This window comes from Peromyscus maniculatus, chromosome 10 (assembly GCF_049852395.1).
Source record: "Peromyscus maniculatus bairdii isolate BWxNUB_F1_BW_parent chromosome 10, HU_Pman_BW_mat_3.1, whole genome shotgun sequence".
NCBI lineage: Eukaryota > Metazoa > Chordata > Mammalia > Rodentia > Cricetidae > Peromyscus > Peromyscus maniculatus.
The window spans coordinates 91740202-91755216 of NC_134861.1; the positions used below are offsets into that span (position 1 = coordinate 91740202).

General features: G+C 44.0%; 1 protein-coding gene across 6 annotated transcripts in view; it reads right to left on the reverse strand.

Annotated features, from left to right (window-relative positions):
- Rasgef1b (RasGEF domain family member 1B) overlaps positions 1–15015 on the reverse strand; it is a 521256-nt gene that overhangs the window by 18456 nt on the left and 487785 nt on the right. For all 6 annotated transcript variants that reach the window (XM_042257673.2, XM_042257674.2, XM_076546691.1 and 3 more), the window contains 3 exons: positions 6423–6605; positions 4708–4830; positions 4110–4247 (listed from right to left, as the gene is read on the reverse strand). In XM_042257673.2, coding sequence (XP_042113607.1) covers positions 4110–4247; positions 4708–4830; positions 6423–6605 — 444 coding nt within the window. The remainder of the gene's footprint in view (positions 1–4109; positions 4248–4707; positions 4831–6422; positions 6606–15015) is intronic.

Below are 15015 nucleotides of genomic sequence, written 5' to 3' on the forward strand. Positions count from 1 at the left end.
CACAGTAAGTGGAGTGTGAGGACTGGGAGTTTAAAGTCATCCTCAGCTCTGTAGTGTGTTTGAGACTAGCCTGAGATACATAAGAACCAGTTCCCCACCCCACCCCCCAAAAACCACTCACCTTTAAACAACCTATCTCCCATGTAGGCCTAAAGCTGGAAGTTGGGATCACTCAAAGACAATGTGTCTCTTTGGTACCCAAACCAGTCAAGGCTAAGTAGTGTGCTACTTCGACCCCACCCTAACCTCACCTTCTTTAGGAAGACTGAGATACACTAAAACTAACTTGTGTCTACTTCAGTCTTCTGTACCAAGTGTCCTTACAACTGAGTGTTCCCACTACTTCTTAAAATTATACAGATAGTTCCCAATATATTACTCTTCTTGAGACACTTCAGCTACATCGTGTACCATCCAGAGCAGAAAACACGTGTTATAAGGGTGCATTTTTACAGTCACTAGAAGCAGTTTACAAGAGTATCCCACAACTGTCATTACTAAAATATAAAGCATAGTATGGTGTGGCTAAGGGACATACTGGTCAAATTTTTATAAGAAGAATCCAAACATTGCTAAATAAACACTTAATCTTCTAAACCCACTGTTCCTATGGGTGTGTGTACCGGTACATAAATACATGCACACCAGAGGCATTCTGGGAAGAAACACACAAAACTGACAACACTTGACGATATTCAGAGAAATAGGACTGGTATTTTTACTTTGTGTGAATACTCAGAACAGATTTGTACACTACTTGATTTATTGAAAATGAAGTGACAGCCCCCCCCCCCAGGGTCATTTCTTGGACACCACATGTATGAGACGTGTATAAGAAAGTTCTTTTTCACTTGAAAAAGCAAAAACTCATCTTTGAAATGTCCATTACTTTACACCCCTTCTGAGTTATTTCTATACCTCACACTTCACCTCTTTCCTTCAGAGTCCCTAACACAAGAGACTTTTGGTAGCAATGGCCATTTTTCTTCAGGTTACCACCTAAAGGTCCCAGTGGAGAGGCAATGGGCACAAGAATGGCTGAGTAGGGATAGCCTGCAGCCTGGGTCCCACAGGGAGGATTCTGACTGAGCCGGGGTGAGTCTGACTGAGCCGGGGTGAGTCTGACTGAGCAGGGGTGAAGCACGGTCTGGGCAGCACTAAACAATATTATTTTTAGGAAGGGGTGGAGGAACTGTAGGTCACTAGTGAGCAAAAGCAATAGCAAGACACAGCGCAAGAAAGTAGACAGCAGGGCATGTTGAAATTGTTGTGTGGAGAGAGACAGATGGAGGGAAGGGGGTCCTGGGACCCTTTTCAAAGTCTCCCGCTTTCATCTGATTCCATTTGAGAAATCAGGTTCTGTGTAGTTAAGCATGCTTCCTCACTGAGTCATGAATTGCTAAATATGTGCTTATTCTTTTTTATAACTCTAGTTGCCAGAGACAGTCATTACCTGGCAAATAAAGACAGAAGTTCTTATTATAGAGACCAGCCCCTTAAGGAAGAGAAAATTGCATTCTACCCACTCCAGTCATTTGTCATGTAATTCAATCATTAGTTTCATTTCATGTCTCTTCCAGGCGAGGCCTAATAAACCACTTCATTTGGGGCAAATCCCCAGGGGAGAAGCATATTAAGCCAAATTATGTGGAACTGTCCTAGCAGATTCTAAAGAGCCTGACTAAATTATATACAGGGCACACCTGGATTCACCGAGTGCCAAAAAACTTCCCTGAAGTCAGAGGCAAGAAGCAACAGGCCCCAGTTCAAACCCAGGCTTCTTCCACTGGGAGGAATAATGTTTCCCCATTCTCGTAATTGACTCCTTTGTCCATTCGTTCATTTCTTCTTTCACTCACTCATCTGTTCAAATATTCTGAGAACCAACTACAGGCGTTCAGAGAGGCGTTAAAGGCACCGTGGTGAACCATGTGGGCATGGCCTAGAGTCCAATGGGACGTCAAACAAGTACAGACCCCAGAGACCTACGAAACAAAAGGCGTAAGAGCCAAGAATGGAGGGGCCGGGCTGTGACTGGAGTTGTGGAAGGTCTCTCTGAGCAGAGAGACTTAAACGTGGGATCGGAAGGAGGCTGCCAAGGCAATAAATGCATCACGGGCCTCTAACACTTTATCACAAGGCAGTTAGTGCCATGATTTATGGACATGGGAAAGGAGCTAGGAATTTAGTGGATTAGCCAGAGCATACACAACTCAAGCAACTATTATGTGTGGACCCAATTCCTAAATTCTGGATAAAAGCAGCCAAGAAAAGGCAGCTTCCTGTGAAGCCCTGGCCAGTCAAGGCAGGCACAGCCTCTACTTAGTCGAGTTCAGCATATTCCTAGGTAAATCTTGTTTCCCTAGTAATTCTTTCTCCTGCCATACCATGGCGTTTCCAAATCACTGCATTTTATCTTAAAAACAAAACAAGACAAAAACAATCAAGTGTACCTTTCAGAAAGAAACACGTTATGATTTCTAATTTCTATGTCTAAAAGCGACAACGAACAATTAGCTGGCAGTATCAGTAGCTCTGTATAATTGAACTGAAAAGAAAAATTGACTGTGACTCAGGTCCTCACCTTCATACAAGAAACAGCCCTAGAATGGCACTCGTCTCTTGACCAGTTTATCTCAAACCAAAGCCACTGAGCCAACACTGACCCTGCAAGAGGCCAGTAGTGGTCACCCATAATAGAATGCTTACAGCAAGACAGCACTATTGGCCTTTCACCTTTGTGGGTGATCACTCACAGCAGGAAGAACCTAAGACAGGTAAACTGACAAAAGACTGTCCAGTCACAACCAGCAGGGAGTCCCACATGATATCATAAAGCAACAGTGAAAGGATTAACTCCTGAGTTGAATGCCACGCAAGACAGCTAAGGGCAGAGATCTTAAGAGCTGGGTTTTCCCAATTTCACTGATCTCAGGTTAGGAAAATGGCAGTATGAGCATCCACATGGGTCAGGACAGGTGTCTTGAGCGGTTGTCTCTGCAGCACAGAGCTGAGAGAACCGCTTCTCCAGGGAGCTGCCATGGAGGGGGCAGTGTGTCAATGCAAAGGACATCCCTGCACTTCCAGGTACTTTGGCTGCCTCCCTCTAGGTGACAGTTCCCAGACACTTATCTGCCACACGGAAACTAAACATATCCAGCAAGCCTCAACAGACGAAGTTAGCCCTCAAGGCCTGCTTTAAATAATCCGTCGAAGCTGGTTAGCGCTTGCTATCAAAGGCTCAGTTGACGGAAGTGGATGACCTAAGAGACTTATTTTGAATCTCCACTTATTCGAGGTCCTAGCCTTGAATCAACTTCCGGCACCAGAACACTTGGATTGTTTCCTGCATGCCACCCCCAACCCCAGACATTCCCGCCCTAAGAATTACCTTTGTTAATTACACAACACTTCATGCTCTCCCTTTTATCAAGGCGTGTTCACTGCAAACACTATAAAAGAGCAAGTTAAGCCTCCTCCGCAAAACCCCTCCTAAGAAGGGTTTCATCATCACATGCCTTATGTATGCCAGGCAAATGTTCTACCAGGCCAAAATTTCTAAGTTTTCCATCGAATGCCTGGAATCATTAGTATGCTTTTTCTTCCCCTGAACATTATATAACCAACTATATTACCCTTTTATCTGGAACGGACCAACCACAGCAGTCCTTTCCAGCAGCACTCGCTCTCAACACTGGCCTATAGGCTCCCCCCCCCCCGCCCCCGCACGGTCTGGACTGTCTATTTCTACTTAAGAGTTATTAATATGCTATTTAGTGATATCTACTGTAAGTGTAGGCAGACACACAGAGAGAAAAATTAATATGTGAGCTGGGTCACACCTTTGTAGAAGACAGACTGAGGTGAAATAAAATCAAAATGTGCCTGGCAAGATGAATTCACGTGAACACAGCTGGAAATAACAACATAAAACTCCAGACCACACCATCTGAAGTGGGAAGAAATGATCATTCCTCACTTGACACACCAAAAAGGCCATGTAGAGGGCAAAACTAAAAGGCAGCGCTGACCTAGGTCAATCCAGCCCTGCTCCCCACCCAGGCTCCCTCTGGAAACTCCACCCGCTTTCCTAAATTCCCGGGACCAACCTCCTCGCCGCTGGCCATCCTGTGCGCCAGGTCTTTTAAGTTTCTCATCATCCTCTCATCCCGGAAGTCGTAAGGAAATGTTTCTGTCCACTCGGTCAGGAGTTGGAGAATCTTAGGTGCAATTTTTCTCATCTGGTTCTAGGGAGAAAAAGACGTCCACATCAGAGATATGCACCAGCATGGTCTGCATTAAATAGATAACCAAATAACTGTGCCACTGGCTAATGGCTAGCGCTGCCCATTCCCTGGGGTCAAAGCCGCCTCCATATCAACGCCAACTGCAGTTAACAACAGAAGGACAGAGGGTTCCTCGGTGACTTTTACACTGCTCGTCGGCTTCTTTCATTTTATTCTGCAGGGCTGGGGATCTGAGCTCAGGCCTTACACCTAGGAGGCAAGCATTCCATCACCGAAACACGTCTGCAGCCCCACACCGCCATCTTTACACCATTCCCAATTCCATGTGCACGGCCATGGAGCCACTCAGGCACATCAGCCTGGGGTCAGGCTAGGGTCACTTACGGAAATCGTCATCACACCATCTCAGCCAGAGTTAGCAGATCTAATTAAAACCCATAAAACTCAAATGTCACATTACCTTCTCGCTATCCCCTTCACTCAGTCGCTGGTGCTCGACACACAAGTGGCAGACTTTGGCCATTAGCTCGTAAGGATGCATGAATAGGCGAGAACTAAGCAGGAAGGTGAATATGTATGTTCTCTGCAGCAAGAGAAAAAAAAAAGTCGTCATCGTTTCAATCTCTCGGAATTCATGCTATCCCGGAATAGTATAACCTTCTTATACATCGAAGTTAAGAGGCTGCTCGTAAAACAGCATAAGATAATTCCCCTTCATCTCACCTTATCTTTCCCCTTAGAACACACTAAAAATAACAGGATAAATTTGACTCCTGAAATGATCCGGAGGACATTTTCTTATCTGTCTTTGGGGAGGCAGGACATATTCATTTTCCAACATAATCAAGAAGAATGAAATTCAGTCCAATCCATAGTGGCTTCAATGTGTTGCCCACACCGAATAGACTTAGGTGTCCACATAACTATTGTAACCAATGACAAGCACACAACTGAGAAACAAAACCCACCTACCCTACCCGCATTCAGAAGAACCATCGTCCAGTGTGCCCCGTGCAGCGCATGGTGTTTGTGTCACAACTCAACTAACCCACTGGCTTGCTCGGGACTAAGAGACCTGATAAAGCGCGACAGAACATGACAGCCTCTTCTTTAACCACACTGTCCCCCAGGAAGCCAGCGAGGAAGCAGCGCTTATTTGTTCTAACAGTTTCAGGCTCTCAGTGAAAAGAGGAATTCCATGGATTGTTTCTTCTCCCAAGCCTCCTTCAGCACCTTTAGTGGTTCATAAACACTTGCTGTACTGAACAAGGGACTCCTTTTACTTTTGATAGCAAGTGCTCCCCGTGTGGGAACATATTTGAAAATGCTATGCAATGAATCACACGGAGATAACTCTGTAAGGAACATGGGGGTGAACGACCATTGGCGAGCACACACTCTCCTTTGCACGGCAAGGTTATTATTGTCGTTATAAAAACTAATGAATGTGGTCTCTAGGTATTTCCATGAACTCGCCGTCAATAAACAGCTGCCCAGTAAACCCAACCTTCTTGTCCTTCTAAATTCAGCTCAATAGACACAAGAAGGGAGGGGAACGCACTTGACCCAGGAGGGAAACCTGGTTTGACTGCTGGCACTGAGAGGAGCCAATGTGTAAATGGGATGTTGGGTTTCCATTCTCCACGCCCCTCTGGGAACAATGAAGCCTGAGCTAACGTACAGCGGCTTTCCTGGGTTAGAAAGCGCCGTCTGTACAAACGTAGGCTAGCAAGAGAAGGCCAAAGTGAAGCCACCACCACCCAATGTCCAATCTATACGTCAGTGCATCTGTGCGTAACGTCTCTCTCTATGTACTTTGCCTAGTTACATTAATTTCATATGACAGGAGCACCCAATGCTCTCTCTAATTGTGTTTGCATCTATGGAACGAGGAGTAGGCATGGATCAAGTCTACAAATCTCTCTTCATTTAGATTGCCTAAAATGTGATGGACAGACAACTTAAAAAGAATCAGATGTGAAGACTTTGCCACAATCTGACCCATCCCCAGGCTCAATTTGGTCTCAGAACTTTCAATGATCACTGTGTAATTCTTCTTGGAAAAAAAATCCTTAGCAACCAATGTAACTCCACAGCAAGGATAGAATCCCTGCATAGTGAGTGCCGTTTCTAATCCATACCAAAAATGGGTTTCAGAGGAACATCAATACCTACATCTGGATAGTAATCCACATTGGGTACCAGGTGCTGGATGAGGGCCTCCAGAGATCCGGAAAGGAGGTTATTGTCATGGTAACACAAGCCTCCACAGCTGTCCTCTGCAGACTGGTAGAGATTGCGGTTGTAGCCGCTGCTGTCAAACATGGCTGAAAAGGGAGGTGTCTGAGGCATGCTTTCCTAAAAGGAATAAAAAAAAAAACAAGAAAACACAGTCATCAGTGACATGTGACAGGAAAAGTAAGATTTCATCAGTAATTCCTGTCATAGTGGAAGGCAGGCAACTTAAGAGAATAGCTGTGACACACTGTCAGAACTATGAAGAGCCAAAGTGCTCTGAGTTCACATGTACACACACTTCCAAGCAAACATTACCAAATGCTTAGATCTAGCCTGGACTTAATCTGCATGGCGGCATTTTCACACACACGCTCCTTTACAGCCACCTGTGAGCAGCCGTAGAGAAGCCTGGTTCCAGTTGCTGAACCTCACTCACCGAGTCAAGGATTTTCAAGTCAAGACGACACTGGGCTGAATTAGATAAAACCTGAGGAGACTCTGACAGGCACTGGACATGTGGAAGAGTGCCAAGGCTGAAGCTGAAAAGCTTGTAATTTGCAGGAGACCCGGAATGAAAGTGCACAGCGCGTGTCTTTGCCCGTGTGTGTCTAACGTGTGTTTATGTTTGCGCACGTCAAGAGATGTAATGCTGGCTCCCCAGCATGTTATTTGCCCTTTGCTCCTCTCCTCAAATCTCACGTTCGAGATGCTGTGTGTCCTGTGTGCAAAGCCTCCGTCTCAGGCAACAGGCAGGCCGAGAAGGCACTTTCTATAGGAGCAGGGCGTACTGCCTCAGCCTAGAGAAGTTGCTCTTGTCCACCTGTGCCTTGTCACTCATGAAGCCCTGTCCGACGGTGCTCAGTGAAGGCCAGAGGCCATCCCGTTATTAGTTGGATTCCTGGGGACCTAGTGCAGGGTTCTGAGAGCAGACTCGGATTTCTGGCTGTGTGTCTGGACCATGGAGGCATTCAGGACTGGTGGAGTCTGGAGTCTGGGGATTCGGAGCTGAGGGAAAGCCAAACCTATGCCCAGGACTGACAGGGAGCAGCTTGTGGTGGTTGTAGGAGGACACAATCTGGGCGAATCCTTCTTTTCAAGATGCTGAAAGGTATTTGCACCTAAATGAGGGGGTGGAGCTCAGTCCTCCAGCAGCATCTGTTCCACCTATAGGGATGGGGCGGGGGTGGGGCTAAGAGCCTCATAACAAGGTGGTGTGGTGTCTAAAAGTCCCATAAAAAACCAAAACACTGAAAATAGGAAGAAAGTTAGTTATCCTTGGGAACCACTCCCCTGGGATTTCACCACCTGGGCCCCAGAGTTATCAGTGTTGTGTTTCAGTTAGGAAGGACTAACACACAAGATAAAGAATAAGAATCTGGGAGATGGGAAGCTTTCCTACCCAGAACCATGAATTTTCCTTGACATTGCTACTCAGTTATAACTGAACCCAATCTACTCAAGTGTCTTTGGGAGATGGTCGGCCAGGACCAGAAAAATCAAAAAATAATAAACATCTAAAAGGGCCACAGAAACTGTTTGAAAAGGTAGAAATCATTTCAAACTACAATCAATTAGAAGTAGTAAGTCAAGAGGACCATGGATGGTCCAGAGGCTGTGGGGGCTGGAACTCAGTGGTAAAGGTTATCCTGAGTGATTAGGACTGACCGTAAGAAGCCACAGAATAAGCCATGTGCCCTCACGGTCAAATCCAAACCCCTCTTTCTATAATGTGGGACCTGGAGCTCAAGAAGGTGAACTGGGGTGACCAGGCTAACATAACACAGCCATGTGACTGCAGTACAAAGTGGGTCTCCGTGGAATCTTGGCTTATTAGTAGTAAAGAGCTTACCGGATAGTCCCAGATCAACCCAGTCCCCTTTCAAGGGCTCATCCCCAAAGCTATCAGTATTTGTAATCCTTATTTACTCTCCTGTAAAGTAGATAAAAACTTAGATTCCAACCCCACCCGCTACCCCCTAAATTCAGACTCAGTTCTGGGGAGATGGTTTAGCAAAGAACATTCACTGTTCTTACACAGTTCATAGCACCCACATGAAGGCTCACGCCACAAAAGGCTCTAACTCTAGTTAGAGGGAACCCCAAAACCTACTTCTGACCTCTGCAGGCCCCTGCATGCATGTGCTGCAATGTACTCATGCAGGTTCACACGCATGCATGCACATAAATAAAAATCTTTAAAAAAGTAATTCAAACTCATTGAAATAGCACTGGATAGTTCCGAAGTCTTTAGAAAGTTATTTGTCCCACATCCCAGGTACATCTTCCACCTGTCACTTAAGCTTTCCTAACCTTGACCCAAACCCTGAATGACATACACACACACATTCATCTGTATTGATGGCCTGTCTGTTTGGCAAAGTTCTTCTTAGAACATTATTTTTAGAGTTGTGGCAAAAGCTTTTAGGGACCATATCAACTCTCTCTGACCACAATAGCAGCACTCAGAAAATGCCCTCCAAAGGCTTCTCAAGAAAATACTGTAAGACGAGATGGCAACCTAGCCGAGGTGAGTTAATCAGTACTGTAGCTTATTATACCTAAAACATCAATTGAACGGAAGAGTGTGCCCCTGGCCGTTATTCACCTTCAAGTTCATCCAAAGGCCTGTCGCTACCATAGCAATAGTCAGCTGAGACCCAATCATGACAAGAGACCTACATGCAATGGGGACATTTCTTCTTCTTCTTCTTCTTCTTCTTCTTCTTCTTCTTCTTCTTCTTCTTCTTCTTCTTCTTCTTCTTCTTCTTCTTCTTCTTCTTCTTCTTCTTCTTCGCCTTGTGCTCAGAACCAGACCTTTGATATCTACAAGCCTTGTTCTCTTCATGAGTTTCCCTTCCTCTCACTGTGGTCTTGGACACTGGAAAAGCCGTCCACTTTCCACAGGCTTCATTTCCCCGAATTCACCCATTAAGCTGTCTCTGGAGAGACACACATACTAGGCTCTGAGAACCTACCTCACTGGCTTCTCATGCCCTAAGTTTACTAACTACAGAGGACTTTCTGGATTACCACCTGGTAATTCTTGTAATTCTTCTTCACATCTACTTGTGGCAGATGTCTTGTTTTGTTTTGTCTTTTCCCCCGTGCCTGAGAAAGAAAGACTACACACTTGGGATTACATGTAAAGTAACAGGCAGAGGACAGCTTCGAACTGAGGTCTCCAGATCCCAGGCGCAAACTTTACTATGTCACTTACATTCCATTGAAAATGGTCTTTGAAATTCTAATATTTAACTATAAAAAGAAAATCCCAACATTTTGTCTCAAATTGTATGCTATTAGAATGATTTATATGTTTTACATATTCTGCATAGATTCTTATTCATAAGATATATTAAAACCATGAATTACTCTTATTAAAAAAACACACTGTCAACGGCAGTAGTTAAGCTACTGACTTGATAATCAACACACAGTTCCATCTAGACAGAAAGTTCAGAGATTCTAATATGCGCTTTAGGAAGCCTACTTTCTTTACAACTGGGAGACATGTGTACCCGAATAAAGAGGTTTTGTTGAAAGTTGTTTAATCAGCATATGAAATAACAGAGCACTGTACAGTAGATGGCTCGATCCTTACCTAGGGTTCAATGAAATACAGAGGTGTTTTCTTTACAGTTTACCAGCAAAAGAAAATTTTAATGAGCCAAATAATAATAGAAAGATCATGGGACATAGTGTTCATCACTCATTTCAGACAAGCTCTAGCTAGCAGCCAATCCAGAAGATTTCTGACAGTCTAACTGCCCATGTAGTAGTAGATAAACACAAAGCCAGCAGAATGGCACAGAATGTACTGTTTGGAAACTTCATTTTAAATACCTGAGAAGTTAAGCCACAGCAGTTCAGTTTCTCTCAAGCATTCCCTGTACTGTGACCCACGTCTTTAGCTAGGGTTTGTTCAGCAGCACTCACATTCCACGTCAAGACCTTGCACTCTAGAAGCTTCAGTTCGGGAGCTGAAACGTGAGGCCCAGATGACGAAATAAGATTGCAGAGTGTTCAGAAAATAAACTCAGGATCCAAAGGACTAGACACAAGAATCAGACCTGGCCTCCACTATCTCCAGAAACTACTTGCCAACGAATCCTCAAGGGAGATCTGGGCAGAAGAAGCTGCTCTTAGCCTCCGGCTCCCATTCGCCTTTCTACCTCACTGGAGCTCTGCCGCCTTCGCTGTACGGTTCTCGTGACTAATAGGTTCTGGCACTGGGGTTCATGGGCTTTGAACTGACACCTTCCCACACTTTCTAAAACCAGCCCCTCCACTGTCCACCCTTTTCCTTTCATGCAAAAATCTGCCCTGTCCAGTATACCTGTAAATGGGGACCTGCTAATTAAACACCCTGTTTAGGAAATAGAGACTATTTCAAAATTAGAATGTATGACAGCAGTCAGTTAAATTATGGCTTCATTTATACCTAACAAACATAAAAAGAGGTAATTCCCTTGAAGAAGAGATTTGTATGAGATGCATGAAAAACCCGTTAACTATTCAAACCACTACTTAACATACATTGCAGGCTGGAAAGTAATTCTCACCTTAGGAAGTTTCATTTCTAAGATGGTTGCTTGAAATTCAAGATACATTCTAGTCAACTAAAAGGACAGATCTTTTCAAAGAAATGTCACACCTCTCTGCACACATAAATACACTGACATGTCTGCATATACATTACTGGAGCTCCTGTCCAGTAGAGGGGGCTGGCCTAGCACAGAACCTAGATGTCTCATGTCTACCCCAAAGCAAGAGAGTAGGGATCTATAGAGAACCCTCCTCCACGACATTTAGGACTAGCGCCTTATAAATCAAGTGTGTGTGTGTGTGTGTGTGTGTGTGTGTGTGTGTGTGTGTGTGGTACCAATTCAACTGAGTTAAAGAGAACACAAGAATGACGAATCTTAAGGGTAGAGTTCCTGAAGTAAGCTTCCTGCCCCCAATGGGGTACCACTCTGGGCAGAAGGCATAGTAAAACAACAGGAAATGGATTTTCATTTTACAAAGCAATAAACTAGGATAAAGGAAAAAAATACCTTTCTGATCACCCAAATTAGCTCACAGGCTATAAATGATGCTGGAAAAGTTTCTAGTAGGAACAAGATACCCCCAGCCCAGGCAGAGAAGACAAATATTCCTCCTTAAAATTGACTTGGGAAGCTGAAGCCACTTGACAGACGTCTTACAGGGGCTGCTAATTTGGGGAACCAACATAGATCATGTTCTTCCAAAGACCCTGAAGAAGTTCAGGCTGACATTGATCCCAAAGCAAGAGAGCGGGCTGTGGGTGATTTATAAAATGAATGGATCTGAAAGGCGTGCCTAATGGTTTCAGACCAACCAAAGCTCCAGATGAAAAGCTGCCTTGCCCTGAACAGCAGATTGTGTCTGAATTAGCAGCTGCTTTTGCAGTGTTATTTATGAGGAAGCAGGTGTACTGGGGAGGAGGTGGTTTCAGGTGATAACTCAAACTGGGAAAGAGGTTGGGGTATGGACGGGCGTGGAGCTCCATCAAAAGCCACCCCTTACCTCTGTGGCAGACACTCTGTAAATCTTTACTAGAACAGCACGTCAGCGTCTCCTTCAGTCTCAGAAGAAGATAGAAATGTGCAGGTGTCGCACAGGGCCAGGGCGTGGTGTTTATAAACCCAACAGCTCTGCGTGGATGATAGTGTTTTAGCATCAGTATAAATGCCAGACAAGTATCCCGACTTTAAAAAAAAAAAAAAAAAAAAAAAAAGTAGGCAAAGATCTCCTTATCTCAGCTGAACCTTGAAAGTGTGTTTGTTTAGTGGGAAGAGATTTCATTTAATACCTGGAATTTGACCTTTCTCAATTCCTGTCTAGATTCCAAAGGAACTTGGCCCTTTAGGATACGCACATTTGACAACTCCTTCTTTTCTCAGCTGACACTGCAGACACTGGGTAAAAATTCCTAACATCCTCTAGGTACTGTCCTAGACTGACAGCTTCCTCTCCGTGACACCAGACTTGGGAATGCAGACTGACTGAAGGCCCAGGTGACTGTGGATCTCAGCCAGGTGAAATGTCAAAGGTGCAGCCTCTGACGCTATCTAAAGCGTGGCTTATTTTAAGCTTGGAAATGTCCAGATGCTTATCTTCTCATTTCTTTCCTTAGACTGAGAAGCCCTTTTAGCAGAAACCCCAGAGAGCATCTGAGAAACCTGGGATGCTGTACCTCCACTAACCGTCTTTAGAAAGGAGGTACTGTGTTAATAAAATACACAGAGGGGAGCAGGAAGGCTGAATACATGTGAGCAACTCCACAATGTACAGTTGTTAGAACCAAATCTAAATGCTCAACAGGTTTCCTAGTTAAGGGAGGAAAGGGATTACTTACTAAAAAAAAAAAAAAAAAAAAAAAAAAAAAAAAAAAAAAATATTGTGTATGTGGGCATAGTACCTGAGGAGGCCAGAAGAGGGCATCAGATTCCCTGGAACTGGAGTTATAGGTGCCTGTGGACCAACATGGGTGCTGGGAACCAAATCTATATCCCTCTGCAAAGGAATGGTCATGTTTCCTGATTTGAAACCACACACACACACACACACACACACACACACACACACACGCACACACCAGTTTACATTTTGCTTTATCAGCTCTTATGCTAACCAGAAATTTTTTTCACTAATCCCTCATGGTGAAGGAAAAGAATTCTGACTCAACTAGTTACAATTTTCTGATGGAAGAAAAACAAAGATAATTAGATTTGTGATCTTTTGCGTGACTCCTAATAGGCCTGGAGTGTCATTGAAAACCTTGTGTGTGTGTGTGTGTGTGTGTGTGTGTGTGTGTGTGTGTGTGTGAAGGGAAGCCAGACCATGCTGACATTCTTCATTTATTTAAAAGCCTTTAGCATCCACACCATCCTTGAGATTCTCGATCTTAGCAGTAGGTGGCGCCTGGTTCCCTGTCTTTGACAGAGCCAGTGCTGGTTTAGAAAAACAAGAGAAGGGCAGCTGCAGTACTGGGGGAAATGTGAAGATCTTAGCATATCATTGAACTCCGGGAAGGGGCACTGCTCATGCTGTACAGACAGACATCAACTAGCTGACAGTGCCCAACAGCTCTACTTCCTGATGTCACAGATGCCTATCTGTGATGAGAATCAAGTATTTCATAGTCCTAGAATAATAAAACTCATTGCCCAAATCATCACTATGTAATCAGGGGTTGCCACAAGGGCTGGACTCCCAAAAGACTCGCCTCTCCTTCACTGTCTGGTAGCCTCCACTGGCCACACTGACTGAAGAGCACTGCACACTGGCCAGTGGACTGGAGTGACTCGGTGGTACAGCTCTTGCCCAGCATGCACAAGGCCCTGGGTTTCACCCCCTGCACAAGACAAGGGACAGAAAGAAATAGAGGGGGTGAGGGAAAGGCAGACAACTAAGGAGCTCGTAATTTTGTTGTTCGAGTATCTACATGTGGCTCGAAGCTTCCATAGTAAACAGCACAGAGACACTGAGATTGTACAAGATATATGATAGATCTGCAGCTAAACCATGAAATATCACAGGGAGGTGACTCCTATTAGAATATTTTACTTTTCTGAGTCCAATTCATTTCAACAGGGAAATGGCTTGATACTTAGTGGGGCATCTGTGAAAAGCCAAGATTATTTTTCTTTGAATTTTATTATGTAACATGGGAACTGAGATAATTTCATTTTTTTGCCTGTAAGTCCTTAGAAAACCCTAATTTTTTTCCTTCAATTTTTGTCTTTTAGATAAATTGAAAAAGGCTAATGGTCTATAAAGTGTTTTCCTTTTTACAGGACTAAATATTTTTGTGTCCAATTTTCACATCAGGGTTCCCTACCACAATTTAAATCAATTGGATCATTTCTGGGTATATATTTACCTTAAGAGAAAAATAAATAAATACATAAACCTATGGCAACAGATTAGTAAAAGAGGCACTGACATTTAGTTGACAAGAATGATGAGCTAAGAATAATTTTCTGGCCCCACTTTATTGATAATTAGTAATCTTTAATAATCTCACAATGAAGAAGAAGTAAAGGAAAAGACAATTCAAGAAAATACTAAATTTCTATATAAATTCACCAAAGAGCACATGTGACTTGTCCCTTTTCATTCCCATATGCTCAGAAAACACCTGAACATCTAACAGGCCATCTCCGTCCTGGCGTGGACTACTCTATCATGGATGTGGAACACTGCAACAAAATAAATCAGCTGTGACAGAGATAAAAAGGCACCACAAACTATCTCCTCTGACTGCCCAGGTCCACTTCACAGACATCAGAGCTACAGAAAGAAGGGATGGGTTCCATTTGGGCTCCCCATCTGCCCAAACCCAAGTCTTCTCATTTCCGGGGTAGAGATCTGATAAGCTACAACTGTCATTTTAGAATAAAACTTTCTCATTTATTTTCTAATTATTTGTGCTGTCAGAACTACAATTCTTTTCCATCCTTGCTTGGGATTCCTGATTCTTCTCCCAGGCAAGGCCTAGAACCTT